Below are 13,029 nucleotides of genomic sequence, written 5' to 3'. Positions count from 1 at the left end.
ACATTACAGAACTTGTTTGCATGGTGGAACATTTAGAGTCAGAACTGGTGTCTTTCACTCTGTTTCAGATAAAAGAGGGTTCATCTGCTTAGCAACAGTATTTTTTCCTGCTGTATTGTCTATTGAATTTGTGTACATGAGGTGGGTATGAGCCATAGGCTTTCAGTGTGTTTTGAAACATTTCTTCTTCCTCCCTGAAGGACAAACTTGGAGAACAATAAATAGGCTAAAAACAAGATTAAACCCCTTTCTACAGAATAATAACAACAAATATTACACAGAGTCTTAAATATCACAGGACAGTGGGAGGGAGTTGCTCTGACAGGCTGCCCAAAGCCCAGGCAGCCAGTTGCTTTTGTTGGATGCATTTCTGTACATTTTGGTTAACCCCTTTTCTCTCCATTTGATGTGGGTGTTATGGAGCTGAGTCATTGCTTGCACTATCTCTGCAGTGCTTGCAAAACATTAAGAAAAATAGCATCTACTTGGGAAGTGTGATACCTCAGTGCTTCTGAAAGCTAAATTCTCATTGACAAAGAGAAAACAGGGAAGTTTGTCACCTGGTGAGGGACAATTGAGTAAATCAGCAGATGTGGCACAGAAGGTCATCATTTTGCGCCAGAGCTTGGATAATAAGGATGTGTGGCTTAGCCAGGTCCCTTCAAGATTGGGGAAATTCTTTTATTGCTCAAAATATCAACCAAAGACAGCTTTTATCAGGGATGTCAGCTTCATATAGTGATGGTGAGTAGGCTCAAATTAAGAGAATGTAATTTGATTTCCCGCAGTAGTGGTTTTGTGAGCCCTTGGTCTTTCACAATGCATTATTAAGAAAAACTGCTTGCAGACAAAAGACAATTGCTGTACAAAGTTGCTACCAAAGTTTGCCTGGCAATTAAAACCTGTAGGCTACAGCTGCTGTGTTGTTTGGTTGTTTTTGTTTTTGTTTTTTTTTTTTAATTTTGTAATAGGAGCTTGGCTGCAATCTGAAGTAAAGAAACAATAAAACTTCATAGAGAATGATGGGCTGTCATGTGATACAGCATTTGTGACTATCTATCCAAAGCAAATTATACTTTTCAATCTCCATCTCTGAGTGAGATTCTTTCAGTCTGTAGAGTGCTGTTCAGACCCTGGAGTGCAGATTTACTGATTTTTCATGATGATTTGTGTTTCTTGGTCCCTGCACTGGGACTTGCACTCACAGAAGGAACAACCACCAAGGCAGCAGGGCCTGTCAGGTTTTGTTTATTTTGTTTTCTTTAGGAACCACTACAAATTTTGTAGGGAAGCTTAACATGGATCCTCCTCCCACCAAATCCCCATGGGATTCACCATTTATTCCAACCTGAAGGGTAGTGTAGCTAGAGCTCACTGCAGGGTGAGAGTTGCTGGTTTGGGGAAGGGAGAGCTGGGAAAAGGCAGGACTGAAGAGCTCATGAAAGGAAACCCCACAAGTATTAGTCCCCCACAAAAGCTGGGTGCAGCAGTGCTGGCAGGTCAGATCTGAGTGGGCTTTAAATCTGTTCCTGAAGCTTTCATGTATTCCATGGTATGCTGCAGTGGGGTCTCTTATCTAGGTTAGAAAGTAAAAGCAAAGGAGGTTAGATTTTATTTTCCCCCTTTCTGTTTCACACAAAAAGGAAAAGACCCATCCCTGGAAAATCTTCCCATGTGCCTGAGAATTACTTTCCTGTCTGTTGGTAGGGAAGTGCTGTGGAGGCAGGAAGGTTTGAATGTGGTACAGAATATCCAAGGCCAAACAGAACCTGCTATTTCACAGCTTTCTTCTGTTCTGCTCATAGAATTTCTTAAAGCTCACAGTATCAGAGTTGGTGTCAGTGGATTTTATCCTGTAAAATAAAGATTATCTTATTTACTTTCCATCTAGTAAATTCTAATTTTTGTATTCTGGCAGAAAATTGTGTTACATATCTTCAAGGTAATTGTGTTTAGTCATTTCTGTATTTTTAGAAAGCTTTAGTAAATTCTTCATTCAGGATCTAATTTATTATGCACTGTTCTTTAATAGACCATTATGTCTCTATAGTATAAAAGTACTATCATAAAATATCTTCTAGCTAACAATGAATCCATTTGGTGATAGTTTTTCAAGGACAACTCCAAATAACTTTGATTTAGAAAGAAGGCAAAACAATCATTAAGTGACAAGTTGTCTGTGAAAAATGATTTGTCAGAACAGAGTTTAGTTAACTTGTACATACATTGGTTTGGGAGCCCAGCTTACATTATTCACATTAACAATATACTGTAATGGTTTAATGTACCATAACAGTTAAAATTAGCACATTAGTGTGGTTCTTTCTTCTGCAACAGCTTATCATGATGATACAGAACTCCACACTGCATGGCTTGCTTGCAACACATTTATTAAGGTGCTGTGGAAAAGTCTTACAATTAAAACCTGGATAGCCTTGAAAAGTAAGAAATGAAGTAGCTGGGGATTGATTTCAAATTTCAGTGAAAGCAAGTTAATGAACTTGTGTTGATATGTACAGTCATGCTTGTCTTCTACCTGATTCAAATGCAGTGGCCGTGGGACCTCTCACAATATCTGAGGCAAATTAGTTCTCATTACAGCCAAAAAGGATGGAAAAGGAAATTGCATCTCAGGGGATTATTTGCTTCCATTTTGATTCTGTTTCCTTGCCTGCCCACATTACTGAGCTATCCATGTACTTTGGGAATATATTGGGAATGAGCACCTCCTGGGTGGTTTCCTTCTCTTTCTTTTTTCATCCACAAAATGTGACTGATTGCTAAAATGTGTAGGGTCACTTGTGGCTGTGCATTTGTTCATAGAAGCACTGGCTGGAGAGTTTGAAGAGTGAAAATTTTGATCACTTGTGTGAGGTCTTGGCAGCAATCCCTTTGCTGCTGCTGTGTTGTTGACAGAAAATTGCGTAAAACTTTGCAGTACAAGCAAATTTCTCCTCAGTATGGGTGTTACCACTATACCCTTACCTCTCCTTGAAAAGGAACTGTCTAGAGAGGGTAAGGAAAGCTCTGCCACTTTTATTGGGGTTAATTAGTAGTTTTTGCCTTGGAAAATCTCAGTATATAATAAATAAAATTGCAAAATCCTATTTCAAGTATGAAAATCAGATCATTTCCATGGGTTGACAGGATACATGAAAGAATTGATCCCTCCAGACATAAAGGCAGATGTTTTGGTCTTGTCCTTTATATATGAGGAAAGAATATGGAGTCTCCTTCCAGTGTTCTTCAAAGTTGCTTGATTTATAAACTAATATTTTATCTCCTTCCTACTTTGTGTTGGCATAATTGGAAATGAGATTTGTGTGCAGTTTTGCCTTGCCCATCTTTAAATATTCCAGTTTTGGGCCTGCATTTCCAAGCACAGGTGTGGGAAAGCAAATGAAATGTGATGGGACGTGGAGAATTTCAGCTAAGCAAGGATTTGAACACTACAAAAATAAGCTAAATGCAAAAGTCTCATCAAAGTTTTCACACTCACTAAATTATTGTTTTGGACGGCTGAACTAGGTTAACTTTTCAACACCTAAGTTGAAGAAGTTTTTCACTGATATTTGGTTTCACCAAGGTACCTCAGACTCAGCATTTACAGTTCAGTCTGATGGAGATCATTTAAGAGTTCTTTGTGGAATCAAAGTAAATGCTGAAGAATAACCTAAGAATAACCATTGATTCCAGTTGTTGAGGAGAAATTTCACACTAAGTACAAGTACTTTTTTTCATGCTTTGCATAGCCGTCTACATGCTGATCTCACCCTCATATGGACATTTGATCTTCATTAAATAAAATACTTTCTGCACCTAACTGAGAACTAACCATGTGGGAGCATTTGGCTGGGCTCTTCTTCCTTCCCCATGCCCCCAGTCTGGTTTTAGGCTGAAGGAGAGACAGGGACAAAAACATGTCATGCTTTTAACTTTTGTCCCCCAAGTTACTAGGAACATTGTCTGTTTGTTCTGGCTATAGGAAATGCAATCAACATTGACAAAAAAACTGCCAAAGGGATGTTCTCAAAAAGTTAGTTCTGTTAAAAGTTCTGCTGGAAATGAGTGCATGTCCAATCCAAACCTTTTATATCTGACTAATGGCTAAAACTTTTAAATAATAAATACCATAAAAAGAATAATAAACTATTAGTTCAGAAAGAACCAAAAAGCTGCATAGCAATTAGGAATTTATGTTCATGCTTTGCTTGATTCTTCATCAAGAATCACCCATTTACCAGTTTGGGCTGCTCTTAATGGGGACATCCTTTTTATGTGTGCTGAATGGAGACCAGCAGCAGAGGTACATAAATGGGGTTCTCCCCTTCTGCATGCACATTAGAGATTAAGTTGGCTTTGTGTGAACAGGTCTGTACTACTGAAAACATGAATAATGTTAGTTTCTATAATTGCTAACATCTGGCTTTCCATAAATCTGTTAAATTACATGGAAACAGAATTAGATTTCAGTGCCATAAGTAAAGCAATTAAATGCAACTCTGTAGGCAATATGGCTTTATCTTCATCTGTGAAATCCTTTTAGTTTTGAGCTGTGAAAGGTACCCTTCCAATCTGCACTGTTATTCTACTCCATCCTATACAGATTATAGTCAAGGAGCTCTTAATGTGGGAGGGAAGGCAGTATTGATGGTGCTTGTTGAAACCACCAAAGGCAACGTGAATACTTCATTTATACCTTTGTTTTCAACAAAAAATACAAGTCAAAGTATATTGAAAGGAAAATGGGAAACCTTTGAGAATGTTTTAAGTTTTACAGTAGCTGTTTGGATATAATTCATTTGATACCAGTTCATTCATAGTTCTCTTTATGTCAGTCTTCATGCTTTTTACCTCTTGCAGTACTCTGGCACATGTTAAACAATGAACTACAAATTTTAATTTCTCTTAGTGCTGCATCTTTTTCACCACCAGTAGTGAATATTTCAAGCACTCAGTTATGGCTAAGTTGTGCACTAGAGCAACAATGTTCTTTTCTGGCAATTCAGACTTTCAGGACAGCAAAATGCACCATTTGTAGGCAAGTGTGAGTGATGAGCAATTGAATCAGGCTGTCAGGCCACTGGGACCCTTTGTGCAAAGGACTGGCCCACAGGTTAGCCCAGGAGTGAAGCCCTGGGAAGGCAGTGAAATAAATTACCTCCAGCTTCCCTTTGGATCTATGAGCACAACAATGAAAAGTCATTTTCTGGCAGCCCAAAGCTTTGACTCGGTTGTGCAGGCTGATTTTCACATTTCATCAAATCCAAGGATGTGAGCACATTTCCACTTGTTCCTGGAGTATTTGTGAGTTGAAATCAGGAATTATACTAGCCACACCAGACTGAAGTTAGCGATATGGTTGTTGTAAAGAGTTTCCTTCAGCAGAATGAGAGAATCCTTAGTCTTTTTAAGATAGGACACTTTGAGGTGATGAATTATGAACCTGTAGCAGCTGTCCTAAAAGTAAAGCCACTGGACATCACATCCTACCTAAATTAGACTTTAGGTAACTCTTGTTTGTAAGTTCTTCTGACTTTGTTGGTTTAGAGGGAAGTTAAAAGTACTGTTGAGTGATAATGAACACTTAAAATTTCACCCTAGCAATAAGGTTATTTCAAATTATAAGTATGGTGGTTCTTCCTTGTAATTTCCGGATTTATCTAATGCTATTCTGGAACTATCATGATAGAAACCATCATATACTTCTAAAGGATTTTATTTTCCACCCTTCCTTCCACTGTTGATTACAGTTTTCATTGCTCATGTTGGAACAAAAGAGAGCCACCATTTACTGGTATTTCATCTGGACAATTTGCCAATATATTAAGAAAAATCCAAAGTTATTGTCTGAAAGAAACACCAATTTTTAGCAATGCAATGTGCTTAAAAATCTAATAGCTTTCATTGCAAGAAAAAGAACACTGCATGAACTCCCTAGATAAATTCATATTGCATAATTATATTTTACCCTCCAAGAGCAAATTTATTGGGATACTGTAATTCGCTTTTCTCTGGTGTATAATCATTTTCTCTTGTCACCTATTCTTTGTGTCATTGCTAAATCATACTGCATAGCTTTAAGACATATTTTTTTGTGTATAAGGTGCCTCCAAGTTCTTTTTTTTTCCTTTTTTTTGCCAATTCATTTACACCTTCTAGCAATGGGGAAAGGATGCAACTGACTGCTTTATTATGGGGAATGTTGCTTGTGCTAGGAAATTATAAAGAGTAATGCAATTCTATTTTGATGTAAATCCCAGAACAGAGAGTGGTCTCATTAACAGAAAGTCACTCTGCTTGCTAGTTTCCAGTCACTGGGAAATGAATATGCACATTTATCTGAAGGTTCCAATTTGTCACTGATATATGGTTTCACCAAGGTACCTCAGACTCAGCATTTACAATTCAGCCTGATGAGATTATTTAAGAGTTCTTTGTGGAATCAAAGTAAATGCTGAAGAATAACCTAAAACCCATCAGTGCTTTAAGTCTACCAAGTAAATATGGAAGCTATAAAAAGGAATGCACCCTCATCCAGCAACAACAATAAGCAATAATTACTTAATTCAGAAATAAAGCTTACCCAAGAAACGTGTGCCCAAAGCTTTTATAAACCTTTATATTGCTGTTTTGCAGATATCGATGAGTGTGCCTTAAAGATCCACACCTGCTGGAATGACTCAGCCTGTGTGAACCTGCCAGGAGGCTTCGACTGCCTTTGTCCCTCTGGGCCATCTTGCACTGGAGACTGTCCCCACGAGGGTGGCTTCAAGAGGAACGGGCAGGTGTGGACCCTGCGGGAGGACAGATGCTCCGTGTGCTCCTGCAAGGTGAGATCCAGGGCTCCAGGGGCCTTTCATCCTCTGGGCTCGTGTCAGAAACCCTTTTTATGCTGTTGGTGGCAGAAGTATTAGCCTAAGCCCAAGGCAAAAGGGAAGCTGGACACTGAAGCTGGGATGGGGATGTTCTTCTGGGAAGGCTTTTATTTTCTTGATTTGCTCAACCAGACACTAGTTGGTGGTCAGCCCTGCTGAGCTTTTACCATGTCGCCCTGTGGGCCAGAGCATTTCAGAGTGTGCCTTAGAGAGGTTTTTTTACCCATTACGCATTACCCTTTAACACAATGTGCAGGTTCCAGCATGCTTCCTGGAAATGCTGAAAACTGACTTTAATTTCTCTTTTGTATGAAATGCTGAAAACTGACTTTAATTTCTGTTTCCTATGAATATGCACCTCTCAGCAGTGTAGTCAGCCCACTTCCTATTGGCTGTGTTTCCCTGTGCTTGGAATGCATTTGAGTTAACTGGGTGAGAAGAAAGGTGGGAGTATGAGTGAAAGGTCAGAAGACGCAGCACAGGCACTAGTTTCCTCCAAGTGAAGAGGGGTGAAGTGAAGGCTGAAGGCCAGCTTTTTCCTTGGCTGTGTTGGCAGGTCTTCAACCTGAGCAGTGCAGCTCTCTCTGCTTGTTTGGAGAAGCCAGGTCTGGTACCAATGGAGGTACCTTAAAGAATTAATGTTTAGATCAGGGTGGGAATTTTTTGTTGTTGGTTTGGTTTTTGTTTTTTTTCCCTGAACATTACCTTTTTTTAAATTTTTTTCTTCATATCGTAACCAAGTTAGAAGAACATTTGGCTCTGCTTTCTCGATTTTCACTAGTGAACAGAAGAATGCTCTCTTTGAAATCAGAAGAATTTTAGAAGCACCCTAATCTGAGAAGTGGTTGGTCTTTTTTGGTCACTTTGACCTGATTTGTTCACAGTGTGGGTAAAGCTGTCCAAAGGCACGGCAAAGCACTATAGGCCCATACATGAGATCAGGTAAGATTAGGTTTTGGCCTCTGTGAGGAGCTGAGGATGGAGCATGGAATTGGCCTATCAGTCTCCATATCTCAGTGCCTGGGAGCCCGAGAAGCAGAGGGGAGCAGAGGGAAGGAGGAGTTTTGAAGTTTCAGGAAGCTGAAGGCCTCATCCTTTCTGTTTTGCAGTGGTGTAGCAGAAGGGAAAATTAAGCCTTCAGAGTGAGCACAACCTAAAAAGTTCACTGCTGGCTTGGGCTCAGTAGGGAATATGTTCTTGTGAGTTGCTATATTTTTTACTTCAAGTAGCCTCAAGCTTCCTAAAACTCCTCCTTTAGAAACTGAAGTATACAACTTTACTGAGTACCCATCAAGCTTTTATGGTAATCTGGGGGAGCTGGCAAGCTTATGAAAGGATTTCCAGTCAGTAGGCTAAGCAGTTTAATATATGTGGAGACATCTGGTCTGCCTTTGCAGAATTATAACTATTAGCATTCACATTTTAGATCACTTGCAATTTATGTTATTTACCATTTCTCATTGCATGTATATCTTATGTTGAATGCTCTTACTAGTATATGAAAATACAGAAATTATTAACTAGTACATGATTTAAACTGAGCCTGACACTGTTGTTATGACTCTTACTATGTGTCTTCCTCACTTCACTTTTTCCCTCTGTGAATTAACACTTGCATTTAATTTCATTCCAGTAGCTGCTTGATTCAAGAGCAAATTCTTGTCTACAGCTTAAGGAAAACAAGAAGAGCTCCTTATATATCACATCTCAGGCAGAATGGGAAGTCTTCACTGTGTTTAATGAAATACATTTTTATACATCCTGATAGCTTCCACTACATCAGACTGCTCAAACCTCTCCCTTCCATGCAGTTGCATGGAAAACTGCTCCTGCTTGATATTTGCAGCCTGCTCAGTTTGCAGTGAGGAAAAGAGCAGAATGTAACTAAACCATTCCTTATACTACTTTGCAATGATCCTGCTTACTTGTTTTACCCAAAAGATTGGCTTTTGTTTTGCTGTAGTTACTCTGGCAAAGGACAGGTGGATATATTCAGGTTGAAACACAGAGTTACCAGCTTTAAAATATTTTAACTTGCATTCTGGTACAAAGGAAATACATTAACCTTACTTAATGAACTACAAAGCTATTTGTGAAGAAGAATAATATAGAATAGAGGAAATTATATTCCTCTATTCCTTCATTTATGTAATGAAGCAAAGTGTCATTACTGAAGCGCAGGCTATTTCAGTGTTTCACTGGACCCAGTGTCTTCAAACCATTCTTGTTCATCGAAATGTACATAAAGTTTACAAAATCATAAATTCTCAAAACTATAAATTAACACTGTTCTTTTAGTACATTAGACATGTCTTGTATAGTCATCTTTTTGAACGATTGTGGATTTAATAGACCATCACATTTAAGGCTAGAATTTGGATGGGAAGCTATTGTGCTCTCTTGAAAAGAGCAAAGCCCGGCTGTGCAGTCTGGGCTTTTGAGTCTGTCTCTGGTTAAGGCAGCCCTCCCTTGCCTGTAAAAAAGGCCTGGGAGATGCACACAGCACTGGGAGCAGGGGGATCTGCCAGGCTGATGTGTGTTCCTGAGGGTGAGAACCATTTGGTGGTTTCGTTTTTGCAGGGCCTGATTTCTTCTCAAACTGGCTTTTGGGCTCTGTGAAAACTTGGACCAGCCTTAACAGCTGTTCTCTTCTGTGTCAGTTTTTGCTTTGATAAGAACAATTTTATGAGCATACCTCTGATGCTTTTGAAGAATGTAGAACTGATTCAGTGAGTAAGGTGGGAAGGAAGAGGTAGTAATGAGATGGTATATGTTATTAGAAAGAAGAAAATAAGGTTTTCTATATCTATTTCTCAAATTTCTCAGGGCTACTGCTGAACTGCAAAGATGCACATGAGATAGTGTAGCTTATGAGGTTTTCTGCTGCTGCAGTATAGGGATAAAAATGTTTTTTGAAATGTCCAGAGCTGATGAGGTTGTACACAAAACACAGGTGCTTAGAGACTAAACACAGTAGCAGTATATTATGATTACCAAAAGTTCTCTGGCAAAATCATCAGATTTTTCCAGTGTTCTGAAATATGGAGAGTAAAGGCAACATAGAACATGCTCAGGGAAACACAGAGTTACCAGCAGTGTCACCAGCCAAAAGGGAAATTTTGAAAACTGATCTTGAAGGCTTAGAAACAGAATTGCATTTAAGCAGATGGGCTGTTGTTAGCCATTATTAATGAGCACAGAAGAGGAGAGAGACTGCCACGGTCAAAGGTCCCTGGATTCCTGTCACAGCCCTGCATGCCTGGTGCTGCTCATCCTGACAGAGCTGCTGGGCTAGGCTGGCTTTTGATGTGCAGCTGGACCTGGCCAAACACACAGCCAAGGAAATGGGGTCCTGCCGTTCTGCCTTGTGATTTACTCAGACTGATGAGTAAGGAGATAAAGATTGTTTATCCCTGCTCCCACAGCTGAAGTGGCAATCTAGCCACTAGTACAGAATACTTACCTTGGTTTGATACAAGGCTGAACAAAGCTTGTAGAGTAATGTGTGCCTAAATTATAATGCACTAAATTATAATGAATTATAAGTTCTTTTATCTTTTAAGCTAGTGTACTGTAGACCCAGATGTGGGAGAGATACAGAGGTCAGAATAAATAACAAGTAACGCTACTGTGATTATGCTATATTTTGCCCTGATTCAGTTAAAGGGATCACTTTATTCAAGTTATTTTCCTCACAGTGGTACCTTCAGTCAAAATAGTGCTAAATAAATACTGTATGTATTAGAGTGGCCACTGGTTGAAGAGTTTGTTGATGTAACCAATGAGATATAAAATTGCTTCACTGTATTTCACTGTGATACTGACTGCTTTTAAATTCAGTTGGCTGGAGACAGGAAAAAATGTGTTGTCAGGTTCAGCCAGAATTGGATCCATGCACTGACAGAACCTGGGATAGTACTGGTATTTGTTGTATTATAACAGGCGAGATCCACTGCTGTGGTGTTGGGAGTTCCCCAGGACAAGGTGAGAGATGAGAATTTGGCTCTGAGTTCTCAGAAGGCTGATATGATATGATATATATTATATTATATTATATTATATTATATTATATTATATTATATTATATTATATTATATTATATTATATTATATTATATTATATTATATTATATTATATTATATTATATTATATTATATTATATTATATTATATTATATTATATTATGTTACTTTACATTACATTACATTACATTATTATTTTATTATATACTAAAACTATACTAAAGAAAGAGAAAGGAGACATTGGAAGGCTGGAGAAAGAATGAATAATAAAAACCCATCATAGACCAGAGAGTCTGACACAGCTGGCTGGGATTGGTCATTAATTAAAACAATTCACATGGAACCAATCAAAGATGCACCTGTTGGTGAGCAACCTCCAAACCACATTCCAAGCAATCAGATAATTATTGCTTATGTTTCTTTTCTGAGGCTTCTCAGCTTCTCAGGGGAAAAATCTCGAGGAAGGGATTTTTCAAAAAGCGTCATGGTGCCAACCCATCCTTATTGGCGTGGAGCGCACTAAGCAATTAACGTTTCCTGATTAAGTGAAGCCGTGCCCTTTGCTGTGAGCCCCGTGCCCTTGGCTGGGCGGTGGCTGATGGCGGGCCCTGTGTGCTGCAGGACGGGAGGATTTTCTGCCGGAGGACAGCGTGTGACTGCGGGAGCCCCAGCGCCGACCTGTTCTGCTGCCCCGAGTGCGACACGCGCGTCACCAGCCAGTGCCTGCACCAGAGCGGCCAGCGGCTCTACCGCAGCGGGGACAACTGGACCTACAGCTGCCAGCACTGCCGCTGCCTGGTAGGAGCACAGCACGGTGGGGAGGGCAAGCAGGATTGTGGCTTTTAGCAGCACACACCTGGAGGCAGGCTCCTGGCTCTTCCGTCACCTGCTTTTCAACCCCAGAAAGATCTGGGGCTGTCACCCTATGAAATGATGTTTGGGTTTCCCTTCCTGACCTCACCCCAGAACGTTGCCACCTATGAGGAAGGGGAAGCCAATGCCAAGAAATAAGTTGTGTCCATAGCACAAACCTTAGAAGGGCTAAGACATAAAAGGGCAATTCCTCAAACTACTACCCATCCATATTATGGATTTCAGAATCCATAATATTAATTCCAGGGATTGGGTGGTGATTAAGTGATGGAGAGATCAGTGTCTAACTCCTCAGTGGGAAGGTCCCTTTCAGGTACTGCTCACCAGTGAATGTGGATGGTGATGATAATGTAGTATTTAGAGAGCCCCAGAGAGCTGAAATCTACACCATCAGTTTTTGCCTTACTGCTGAATAATTAGGTCTAATGAGAAAAATTGAGAGCTTGACAAAAACCTTGGAAACCTCAACACTATATTAATTTTAGCATTAGTCTGCTTTTGAGAACTTTTATGAGGTTGTCTGATATTTAATGACTTCTTCACACCTTTTATGCATGTGATGGAGTTGGTTGGAGAAGTTTCAGTTTTTAATTATATCTGTCTTGTCAAAAGGAATAATAAATTTAGATATTTATTTATTTGTTTGGATTCTGTAAATCTGGAAACATGGAGTGCCAGTGCCACTGTATTGTCACTATAGGACATGAAAAAACACAAGTGCACACCACTGTTCTCAAGGTGAAGGAAAAGGGAAGTTTATTTTCTGATTCCAACATTTATAGATTTCCAAAAGTGACCCTGGATTGGAGAATGTCAGTGCCACCTCTCCAATGACACTGGACAAACCAACAGTCCATCAACTTTCTCCTCCTCCATAAAGGAATGCAAAACAGTGAGTTATTTACAGCAAGTGTGTGAGAAAGTTAACTACAAGAATGTCAACATCAGAAGGTTTAGAAAATCTTAAAAAACCAGGGTGACACTGTATAAATTAGAAAAAATTAACCAAATAAGACTGAAATTACTAGAAAAACATAGAGAATAACAATCACTTGTTTTCTCATTAGACACTATAGATTATTCCCTTAAAGCTTTAGGTTTCCCGTAGATATGCTAATTAGTGCATCAACGAAGTTCATTAAAATGATCAGTTTTCTATTTCTAGCTGTCTGTATAACACAGTCTTTATATATGTTACTAATCAAGAGGTGTCTGAGAATCAGGAAGGAAATTACATTCAAAGCTAAGTTGCTGTC

At 39.3% G+C, this 13,029-nt stretch overlaps 1 protein-coding gene across 7 annotated transcripts in view; it reads left to right on the top strand.

Moving 5' to 3' along the window:
• The window catches only part of NELL1 (neural EGFL like 1), a 275,787-nt gene that overhangs the window by 258,500 nt on the left and 4,258 nt on the right, over positions 1 to 13,029 (top strand). For all 7 annotated transcript variants that reach the window (XM_063158166.1, XM_063158163.1, XM_063158162.1 and 4 more), the window contains 2 exons: positions 6,640 to 6,833; positions 11,522 to 11,698. In XM_063158166.1, the coding sequence (XP_063014236.1) occupies positions 6,640 to 6,833; positions 11,522 to 11,698 (371 nt within the window). The remainder of the gene's footprint in view (positions 1 to 6,639; positions 6,834 to 11,521; positions 11,699 to 13,029) is intronic.

The sequence above is a fragment of the Melospiza melodia genome, chromosome 6, assembly GCF_035770615.1.
Source record: "Melospiza melodia melodia isolate bMelMel2 chromosome 6, bMelMel2.pri, whole genome shotgun sequence".
NCBI lineage: Eukaryota > Metazoa > Chordata > Aves > Passeriformes > Passerellidae > Melospiza > Melospiza melodia.
Note: the sequence above shows the minus strand (reverse complement) of the source record. Positions and strands in the feature narration are given on the sequence as shown.